At 43.9% G+C, this 10,482-nt stretch overlaps 2 protein-coding genes across 6 annotated transcripts in view; one reads left to right on the top strand and one right to left on the bottom strand.

The window, feature by feature from the left end:
- Window positions 1-301: 301 nt before the first annotated feature.
- On the bottom strand, window positions 302-9,893 carry LOC143782628 (uncharacterized). Of its 3 annotated transcripts, none has more exons than XM_077270329.1 (5): window positions 9,761-9,893; window positions 7,658-7,845; window positions 6,818-7,012; window positions 977-1,059; window positions 302-898 (listed from the first exon to the last, which is right to left on the bottom strand). In XM_077270329.1, the coding sequence occupies exons 2-5, from the start codon at window positions 7,824-7,826 to the stop codon at window positions 866-868; spliced, it is 480 nt and encodes a 159-aa protein (XP_077126444.1). In that variant the 5' UTR covers window positions 7,827-7,845; window positions 9,761-9,893; the 3' UTR covers window positions 302-865. The 3 variants fall into 3 exon arrangements, with proteins under 3 accessions (XP_077126444.1, XP_077126435.1, XP_077126428.1); XM_077270320.1 differs by having other exon boundaries at window positions 9,713-9,791; XM_077270313.1 differs by lacking the exon at window positions 9,761-9,893 and adding an exon at window positions 9,500-9,739.
- Window positions 9,723-10,482, top strand: part of PIGG (phosphatidylinositol glycan anchor biosynthesis class G (EMM blood group)) — a 168,070-nt gene continuing 167,310 nt past the window's right edge. Inside the window, exon 1 of one of the 3 annotated variants that reach the window (XM_077270283.1) lies at window positions 9,723-9,856. Coding sequence is in view for 1 of the 3 variants with exons in the window: in XM_077270261.1 (XP_077126376.1) it covers window positions 9,851-10,001 (151 nt within the window). In the remaining 2 variants the exon portion in view is untranslated. Of the gene's footprint in view, window positions 10,002-10,482 lie in introns of all 3 variants that reach the window. The other 2 variants (XM_077270261.1, XM_077270272.1) reach the window with 2 other exon arrangements.

Genomic DNA, 10,482 nt, shown 5'->3' with positions numbered 1-10,482 from the left:
ACACACTCAGTATTTGGTCAGTATTTTACATCAGTATTTGTAAGCCAAAATCAGGAGGGGAACAATCAGAAGTATAATAGAAACATATGCACCACTTCTGCATTTATCACCCACTCCTGGTTTTGGCTTACAAATACTGATGTAAAATACTGACCAAATACTGGAAGTGTGAACATGGCCCTATATTCACTCCCATGACATGTCACAGATGCTGAGTGAGGGCCTGTGACATCCCCAAATGACTAAAAGGTAACATCTGGGTAATTAATAAAAAAAAAGTATATATATATACACACACGAGATATAAACAATAGAAGTTTATTTCACCAATACAAGATATGTCAGAGGCATCAACTTCAGAAAAATAACACTTAACATAATCAATGTTTGCTACAGTTACATGGCTGTGTCCACAACGGTTATCTATTAGGTCATTAAAGGCAATGTGACCACTTTCTTTCAGCATACACAGAATAATGGATACCATATGTGGATACAAAATTTACGTCATAATCACTTTTTGGTTTATTTCAGACAAGTTGGACCCTCGTGTAGACACTGTATGTGACGCACCTGATGCATCTAGTTTGCACCATTTTAAGTATAGCACTGCCCTAAAGGGAGCAACTTTGTGTAATAATAGCTGTTTTCTATAAAAGTAATGCAGCACGTGAGAGTAAAAAGGGCAACAGCCTCGGTATACAAAGTTGTAATGAAAGGTTACAATTGGGCTACATATAATCCGTTCCTACATAACAGATGGAACCTCATTCATGTCTTTGAAGATTTTCCATAAAATGTTTATCGGGCAATGTAGACGTCTGGAATCTGAAGAATACATCACACGTAAGACCAGCAATCCTGCTCAATTCAGACAACTGACAACTTCCTGAAATGTCTGCAAATAAAAAAGGTAGACTAAATTGTAATGGAAAGAAAAAGAACATTTTACCAACGCGTAGCATCTTTTACTTACAGAAAACTTTGTAAACAAATAAGACATTGCTATAAAAAGGGTCTTCTCTTTATCATCAAATCGCCAGCAGTGAAGCACATGACCTGACAAAGAAAAATGGTGAAGGAGTCAGATGGTCCGTGGCAAAGATATTCAATTCGAAAGAAACTGTTTTTTTAATATCTCTATGTTTTGGTATAATAGTCTCTTAGACATAGTGTATCTAGCTCACTTTAAAATATAGGCTCACAATTCAATACATAAGAGAAGGGTACATTTACGGTAGGTGCACACAAAGCCGCTGGCTGGTTTTACTGTGGTGTTTTGCCCTGAAACCAGGATATTTTTCCTATTTAGTTATAAAGAGCAAGAAAAATAAGCATGCCCCTTCTCTCAACTACTTCATGGTTTCTGAACCCTGAAACGGTTAAAAGAAGTAATAAAAGCCTGAGCATGTGCACAGCAATGTTGTTTTTACACTGCTGTGTAGTATGTTGATTTATTTTTAGCAGTCTTGCGGTGCTTTTCTGCTGGGTTACACCGACGGTATCCACGCAGCGTCTCCCAATCGTGTATTTTGCTCTGCCCTGCTGAGGTCAGGGCCATGTACTGTAATACGCACACACTGAGAGACCCAAAATTAAAGTCAGCCCATGCACATTACAGCAGGGCAGGGCGAAGTACGCCTGTGCGGGAGCACATTTGGGAAACACTGTGTATATAATGTAGGATGCATCATCCACATGAAGCAGGGCAGGAGGACGGCGATTGTGATTAGAAAAGAGGTGCCAAAGTAAGACCAGCAACGACCATCGGACGGGAACACACTGCATGTGGGGATTATGAAAGGTATTTTTGTGCTATGCTGAAGGGATTTACATACAGCTTACTAGAATACTGTAAAAGAGGCCTTAACCCCTTCACGACCTTGGATGTATACATACGTCCAGGTTGGTAGGTACCTACTGACCTTGGACATATGGATACATACAGGAAATTTTGCACGCAAAGACGCTGTACGCATGCAATTGCAGCCAGGTGTTCACCTGACATGACATCTGACACCCAGCACTCACTTCCAGCAGTTTAACCCTCTAAATCCTGCGATTAATATCAATCGCAGCGTTTAGAAGGCATGTAGAGATAGGGGGTTCCTTCTGCCCTCTGATCGGTGCCCATGCAACGTCATTGTAAGGGGCTGATCATTGCCATGGTGACCCGACATCCACGTCACCAGGCAATACCAAGCTTGTTTGACTATGTACAGTGCATGGTCTAACAAACTGGTGTCTGCAGCACTGACAGGTTATAAAGCATAGCAATGCTCCTGCCATGCTATGGTTTATAACGGAGATCAGACAGCAAAAAGTTAAAAGTTCCATAGTGGGAATAAAAAAAAAAAAAAAAAAAAAAAAATCACAAAATAATAGTAATAAAATATTTTTTATGAAAAGAAATAGAACAAAAAATTTATACACATTTGGTATCGCCATGTCCAAAACGACCCAAACTATTAAACTGTCTCACTAGTTAATCCCTTCAGTGAATACTGTAAAAAATAATTTAAAAAATGGGGGCAAAAAACAATGCTTTTTCATCATACAGCTGAACAAAAAGTGGAATATAACGTGATCAAAAAGACGAATGTAAATAAATATGGTACCACTGAAAATACCATCTCATCCCGCAAAAAACAAGCCACCATACAACTCCATCAAACAGAAAAAAATACATATCTTTCAGAATAAAGCGATACAAAAAAATGATTTTATTCTATTATAAAATAGTTTGTAGTGTATAAAAGCGCCCCCCCCCCCCCAAAAAAAAGAACTTTATAAATGTGGTATCCCTGTAATCGTAATAACTCAAAGAATAAAGCTGCCTTACCAATTTTACCACATGTGGAATGTCAAAAAAACAAAAAATAATTCCTGAATTGCTGGTTTTTGTTTATTCTGCCTTCCAAAAATTGAAATAGAAAGCGATCAAAAAATGTAATGTGACAATAAAAATGTGAACTCGTCCAGCGAAAAAAATATATGACAAACATGTGGAAAAATTATAGGTCTCAAAATATGGCGATGCAAAAACTTGTTTTTGCAAAAAAAGCATCATTCAGTGTGTGACAGCAGCAAAACATATAAAACTATAATTGCACCGATCTGAAGAGTTAAGTCGTCTAATCACTTATACCGCATGAGAAACGGCGTAAAAAATAAAACAAAACCAAATTCTTTACCTGATGTTGATTTATTCATTCTGCCTCCCAAAGATCGCAGTAAGACTCGTCTTACATTTATCCTGCGCTCTACGCTGAGCTCTTACACCAGGGTTTCCATGCAAATCTCTGAAATACGCGATTGAGACAGAACCCCTGGCGTAAGATTCCCTATAATAAGGCAGATGGAGGCACTGTGGACACTGTCTGGCCTGTGATCCGGCGATGTCTGTCTTTTTAAGCGTGCATAAAAGTGCCTTCTGCCACAGTATTGTGCAACACTGAACAGAGGCCAGACAGAGTCCAGAGTAACTCTGCTGCCTCATTATAGTGAATGGATCCCTTGAGGTTTCATCTGAATCATGTAATTCTGAGATTTAGATGTAAACCCCAATAAAAGTGTCCAGCGTAGAGCGCAGTATAAATGTGATCCCAAATGTTATGTGAAATGTTCCTAACAAAAGCTTAAAATCAATCCACAAAAAAAAGCAAGTCCCCACTCAGGTCCGTCATCTGTTAATGGAAATATAGGGGGCTTCGTGTTACTGTTAGTACAAGTGCTCTGGAAAAGCAAAATGGCTCCTCACCGCTCAAAAGAAATTCAGCAAATTCTGCGCTCCCAAATCCAAATGCCTCTCTCCTTCTGAGCCCCTGTGTGTCTAAACCAAATTTAGAGTCCACATGTTTGGCATTTCTGTAGCCATGACAGCTTGTTTAATTTAGGAGTGCATGTCTCCAGAAGCATGAGCTGGGCATAACATACTGGGCACTACAATGTACGAGCACTACAATGGCAGTTTGAAATTTTCACTCAGCAACATCCACTGCTGCTTGTTCCTGAAAAACACCCATGTCTCTTGCCTTCTGAGTTTCGCAATGTGCCTCACAAGTAGTTTTAGACCACATATAGGGTAACGGTGGACTCAGGAGAAATTGCACTACATATTGTATGAGGCAATTACTCCTATTACACTTGTGAAAAATTGGGGTTTAAAAAAAACAAAACATTTTTGTGGGAATTCTTTATTTTATTTTCAAAGCTCAATATTATAAACTTCTGTGAAGCACTTGGGGGCTCAAGGTGCTCACCACACATCTAGATACATTACTTGATGGGTCTAGTATCCAAAATTGCATCACTTGTGGGGGGTTTCAACTGTTTAGGCACATCAAGGGCTCTCCAATCGCGACATGGCGTTCACTAATGATTCCAATTTCACGTTCAAAAAATCAAATGGTGCTCTTTCTCTTCCAAGCCCTGCTGTACGCCCAAACAGTAGTTTTCCCCTACACACAGAGTATCTGTGTACTCAGTAGAAATTGCACAACACTTTTTGGGGTCCATTTTCTCCTGTTACCCTTGTGAAAATAAAAAATTGGGGGCTAAAGTAACATTTTTGAGAAAAAAAAGATAAATGTTTGTTTTTTCCCTTTCACATTCCATTAATTCCTGTGAAGCACCTGAAGGGTTAATAAACTTCTTGAATGTGGTTTTGAGGAGCGCAGTTTTTAGAATGGTGTAAATTTGGGGTATTTTCTTTCATACAGGTCCCTCAAAGTCACTTCAAATGTGAGGTGGTCCCTAAAAAAATGGATTTGTAAATTTTGTTGGAGAAATGAGAAATAGCTGGTCAACTTTTAACCCTTATAGCGTCCTAAAAAAGAAAAAAAAGTTTCAAAAATGTTGCTGATGTCAAGTAGACACGTAGGAAATGTTATTTATTAATTATTTTGTGTGACAGAACTCTTTGGTTTAAGGGCATGAAAATAAAAATATTGAAAATAGCTACATTTTGGCTAAATTTCAGATTTTTTTTTTACAAATAAAGGCAAGTTTTATTGAACAAATGTTGCCACTATTATGAAGTACAATCTATACACTTGGCCTGGGACAACTCAAAGTCCCATGGATTCCAGTACCACCTTTATGCTGATGACGTCACCTCTCTAGAATCCGGGAGTGTCTATCAGCCATATCCTCCTCCTTCTCCTCCTGCTTCCTCAAACTCAATGTGGACAAATCTGAACTCATCATCTTTCCTCCATCTCATAGATCTGCCTTACCTGACTTATCTATCGCAATTAACGACATCACGCTTTCCCCCGTACCGGAGCTCCGCTGCCTCGGAGTAACCCTTGACTCTGCCCTGTCCTTCAAACAGCACATCCAAGCTCTTTCCACCTCCTGTCGCCTCCAGCTCAAAAATAACTCCAGAATCCGTCCTTTCCTCAACCGTCAATCTACTAAAATGCTTGTGCATGCCCTCATCATCTCCCACCTTGACTACTGCAACATCCTTTTCTGTGGCCTCCCTGATAACACCCTTGCACCTCTCCAGTCCATCCTTAACTCTGCTGCCTGACTAATTCATCTCTCCCCTCGCTACTCCTCTGCTTCCCCCTCTGCAAATCTCTTCACTGGCTCCCATTCCCTCAGCGTATCCAGTTCAAATTACTAATACTGACCTACAAAGCCATCCATAACCTGTCTCCTCCATATATCTCTGAACTAATCTCCTGATATCTTCCCTCTCGTAATCTCCGGTCCTCCCAAGACCTCCTTCTCTCCTCCACACTTATTCGCTCCTCATTCAACCGCCTCAAGACTTCTCCCGAATATCCCCCATCATCTGGAATTCTTTGCCCCAACACGTCCGACTATCAACCACATTCGGATCCTTCAGACAGAAGCTGAAAACCCACCTGTTCAGGAAATCCTACAGCCTGCAATGACCCTGCTGCCTCCTCACCACTACCGGAGCCACCGCCTCACCAACACCGGAGCTGCTGCAACCCTCAACCTATTGTCTCCTTCCCCACCATCCTGTAGAATGTAAGCCCGCAAGGGCAGGGTCCTCGCCCCTCTGTATCAGTCTGTCATTGTTAGTTTGCTTACTGTAAGTGATATCCGTATTTTGTATGTAACCCCTTCTCATATACAGCACCGTGGAATCAATGGTGCTATAAAACTAAATAATAATAATATGTCACAAAATAACATTCTCAGAATCAGTGGGACAAGTTGAAGCGTTCCAGAGTTGTTACCTCATAATGTGACAGTGGTCACAATTGTAAAGTTTGGCCTGGTCATGAAGGTGAAAACAGGCTTCGGGGTGAAGGGGTTAGATACAGTAGGTAGCTGTAGTTTATATTGGGAAAAGCTGAGGACAGGTTCCCTTTAAGTGAACTGATCTGTATTGCTCAGTGTACGGAGCTGTCTACATCTGGCTGCAAAGGGACCTACAAACAGCTGACTATTTGGAGCGCTGATTGCTGGACCCCCAAAGTGTCATGAAATGTGCATCTCGGGGAAATACCAATAAGTCCAGCATCCAGTTCGCTTCTTTATGGCTTTTGGACCAGGGCAGTTGTCACTTCTGCGCCACCAAATTTCCGTCTGTCTCATGGGTGCGTCTGAAGAAACATGGGCCTAGCAAGCTCCAGCGCTGCCCAGGATGCCAGCTAGAGGATTTCCAGCTCAGAGGGCAGAGTAGTTTGGATCTTTTTACACATCTCTAGTAATTTGGTCTGGTTAATTAACAACTGGCAGAGAGAAACAGTATAGACTGCACAGATGGGCAAATAATGCATCAGTTGTAGTGGAGAGTGATGTGGAGAAGGATGAGCATTACTGCACATAATACCTTGCTCTTTCTGAGAACATCCTCCAGAGTCATCACCTATGAAAAACATCCCTTCATCAAAGCTGATCTGATCATATTTTTCCAAATTTACTAAGAGATGTGATGTGACCGGATAATACAATGTGCTGCCATTGGGTTTCCACTTCTCTGACTGGAAGATTCCTTTGTTAGGAAGCATTTGTACAAAGCAGGTTGCTGAAAAGAAAAGAAACACCTACATGTTACCCCAATCGTCGTGGTCTGAACAATAAATGTGACAACTATAAAATGGCCACCTCCCGACAACTAATCTTGTATAACGGCGTGTGTACTGCGACACCAGAGAGTACTGCATGCATGAGCTCACTATATCAATGCCCATGTGGAAGCCATGTAACCAGACAGCTACGCATGTGTCTCATCCATACAGGAAGCAGCAGTGGTTTCTCACTGTCACATTACTGCAGGTGTGTGAGTTGCATCATTCAGGCAACACTCCGACTAGACATGTCTGGCTTTGCTCAAAGTCTAGTTGGCACGTGACCGCATGTATGCAAATCGCATATACTTGCGACCCCGTGAAGGAATACTCACGGTGTCGGTGAATCTTCACAGTATGCGGTACGTGCGATGTAAGGTTTCACAAGTCTGCAGTCACATAGACTGACCTCAAGCCTGAACAACCCCTTTAAGTGTATATGTATTGAGTAGATAGGGGACATCTGTTGGTTAAATGCTCATTCAGCAGAGAGACCTAAGGTGTAAGAGCATCTGACAAGGTGGGGGTTTCCGTGACATCTGGTCACTGAGTAAATGACAGCAGAGAAGGATAACAATGTCATGTGTACCCGAGTGACATACCTCTTGACCTGATGGGTCTTCCATCTTCTTTGCAGCCATTAAAGTCATGTGAGCATCCATTGTCATATCTCTTTCTTTTCGGAGCCGTGCTATTAGACTGTAAGTCATTAGTCCATGCAGACAAACTTGTGTTACACACACCATAGCTGAATGAACTTTCACATTCCATCCTTGGATCACTCGAGTTCCTGGTGAAGAAAAAGACCTTCTTGTCACACATATCAAGCAGTCCTGTGGAAGAGGCGCTCACAGCCTCCAAGGACTTACCCAACTAACAGGTGAGCCCCCTACAGTGGTGGCTCACCCCAGTCAATGCTGGCACACGGCTAGGCTGCAGTTGTTGGCGCCCTGACTGTTGTGACCCTGAGAAATCTCTGCGTGCGCTGCCAGTGGCGCTAGGAAAGCATTCTCCTTCTCCAGTCATTGTCAGCTCTACTCTAGCACTGAAGTCAAGCAGGCAGTTCCAGGAAAACATCCAGGCGTTTATCTGAACACAGACGCTGACTTCTAAAGGAAACACTTCCCTTAAAGTCATTTTCCAGTTTCAGAATTAGAAACCCAGGTGCAGTATGTTTTATAAACACTGATCTTTTCTCACCCTTCCCAGGTCCGGTGCTGCTCCCAGGGTCTATTATTTTATGCAGAGCTGACATCACTTTGACAGCGCTGCAGCCAATCAGTGACCTCTGATCGTACTTGGGCCGACCAGCTGAGATCAATTACTGACTGCAACGCTACCGACAGTAACAGACACTGGGAGCAGCAGAGACTCAGTGCTGGACCAGAGGAGGGTGAATAAAGCAGATCAATAAATATCAAACACTAGTGGTGTATTCTAGGGTAATGGCATTGCTCTGGGCTGCACCAACCAGATCTTTTTTTTTTTTTAATCTTAAAAACCACATTCGGCTTCACTTCAGGGAATGTAAAATCCAGCGCTATTGGCATTACTATTCCCACGGGTCACATCACATTGTTGTGTCATGGGGCTGCTGCAGCCAAAATGCTCTGATGAAACAGTACAGGCTGTAGCCTATCAGCAGCCACCGATTGGCTATTGCAGTCATGTGACAACACTTCCTAATGGGAGAAGAGAGAGTTTGTTTCAGCCCCAGAGTTTGGGTCCAATTATTTTCATTGGGTTTTGGGTTCTGGTTGAAGTTCAGGTGCTTTGGAAACAAGTTTGGGTAGGGAACCAAAACCCGAACTTCCACCCTCTTCCCAAAACAAGACTTTTATTACAAGATTTCACAATGCAACCTGTATACATTATTAAATAGCTCTCTTACACCTGATGGTGTGCTTACTTTTACAATCTGTGACTCGCTGCCTAATCCTGATAGTAAAATGTGTCTAGCTGAAGAAAGGAACCAGCTGATGAGGCCCTGTAGTCATTCTGCGCTCACCCAGACAGCTTGTACTTAGCAGGGTAAGCTCTCAGCAGGGAGGTGGGACACTGAGGGGTCAGGCAGCCTAGATGGGAGGGGATGGAGTTCTATTACATAAGGATTATCCAGCCACCTGGTAACAGATCAAACCGAACATACAGGGCAGCAAACTCCATCAGATGAGCTTTATCTGCCCAGATTACTGCGCCACTTAGAGGGTGTGTCACACCTAGCAGTCAGACAGCTTGTACTGAGCAGGGTAAGCTCTCAGCAGGGAGGTGGGACACTGAGAGGCGGTCAGGCAGCCTAGGCGAGAGCGGATGGAGTTCTATTACATGAAGGACTATCCAGCCACCTGGTAACAGATCAGACACAACATACAGGGCCCAGATGACTGCGCCACCTAGCGGGTGTGTCACACCTAGCAGTCAGACCGAGGGGCTACGCTTCCCACCTCTTTCCTCCACAGCAGGTCGTGTCCCCTCACGCTACTTCCCCGAGGAGCCACACACGCAGCACGGCATAGCACAATACTCTTCTCCCTACAGAGACACCAACTTCCCGGACCACAACAATGCAAAGCGGGCTTCCTTCTCATTGGTCGCCTTACAGCTGCCCCTAGTCACATGACCTCTTATCGTTTCCTAACTAGCATACAGAACAGTACCCTCCAGCCGATCAATGCAAGGAGTTTGTCCCTTCAGTTGCTCCGTACCCCGGAAGTAGAACCCGGAAGTGTTGCCGCTCTGCTCCCCAGCTGTTTCCTGGAGATTAGTGCTCCGACAGGGGCACTGACGGCAGAGCCATGAAGGTGGGCTCCTCGGGCTGGGCCTGCTGCTGCCTTCTCGTTCAGGTGCTGGGCCTGGCTCTGTTCCTGCGCGGCTTCTTCCCCGTCCCTGTCCGGTCCCAGACCAGGAAAAGCCGCGTGTCTGAGATCGCAGCAGAGCCTTGGGCAGGTAACTCCTCCCTCCAGCTAGGAGCCTCTGCACCAGTTCACCCGTGGGCCGTGTCCCCCCGTGGGCCGTGTCCCCCCGTGGGCCGTGTCCCCCCGTGGGCCGTGTCCCCCCGTGGGCCGTGTCCCCCCGTGGGCATTCTCTCCCATTAGTTAGTGTTGTCATCACCATCCTCCGAGAGCCATGACCTGTGTGCTTGTAACACTTCTACCACCTGTATGCCCATACCTATACGTCCCGGGGGGGTTCCTGCTGCTTCTATCTAGGTATCATGAATCAGCACCTGCCCGATGATTCTAGCCAGACATCTTTTACCCTATGTGCCCATGATCAGGGTGTTTCAGCACTTTGGATTCAGTGTATTTTTGCTGCATTCTAATCATGCAGGTAAATCCACATGTATTCCCTGACCAGTGCCGATTTACCGCATCCAAATGCATTCTGTTGCGGAGACTAGTGTCTCCACAAGGGAAATTAACAGGCT

This window comes from Ranitomeya variabilis, chromosome 1 (assembly GCF_051348905.1).
Source record: "Ranitomeya variabilis isolate aRanVar5 chromosome 1, aRanVar5.hap1, whole genome shotgun sequence".
In the NCBI taxonomy this organism is placed as follows: domain Eukaryota; kingdom Metazoa; phylum Chordata; class Amphibia; order Anura; family Dendrobatidae; genus Ranitomeya; species Ranitomeya variabilis.
Note: the sequence above shows the minus strand (reverse complement) of the source record. Positions and strands in the feature narration are given on the sequence as shown.

What these genes read in the sequence shown, in the direction of transcription:
- LOC143782628 (XM_077270329.1), bottom strand. Translation starts at nt 7,826, where the DNA reads ATGGAATGTGAAAGTTCATTCAGCTATGGTGTGTGTAACACAAGTTTG. An exon ending in ATGTTCTCAGAAAGAGCAAG is followed by an intron (nt 1,060 to 6,817) that starts GTATTATGTGCA and finishes TTTCTTTGTCAG; the next exon opens with GTCATGTGCTTCACTGCTGG. An exon ending in ATTTGTTTACAAAGTTTTCT is followed by an intron (nt 899 to 976) that starts GTAAGTAAAAGA and finishes TTTTATTTGCAG; the next exon opens with ACATTTCAGGAAGTTGTCAG.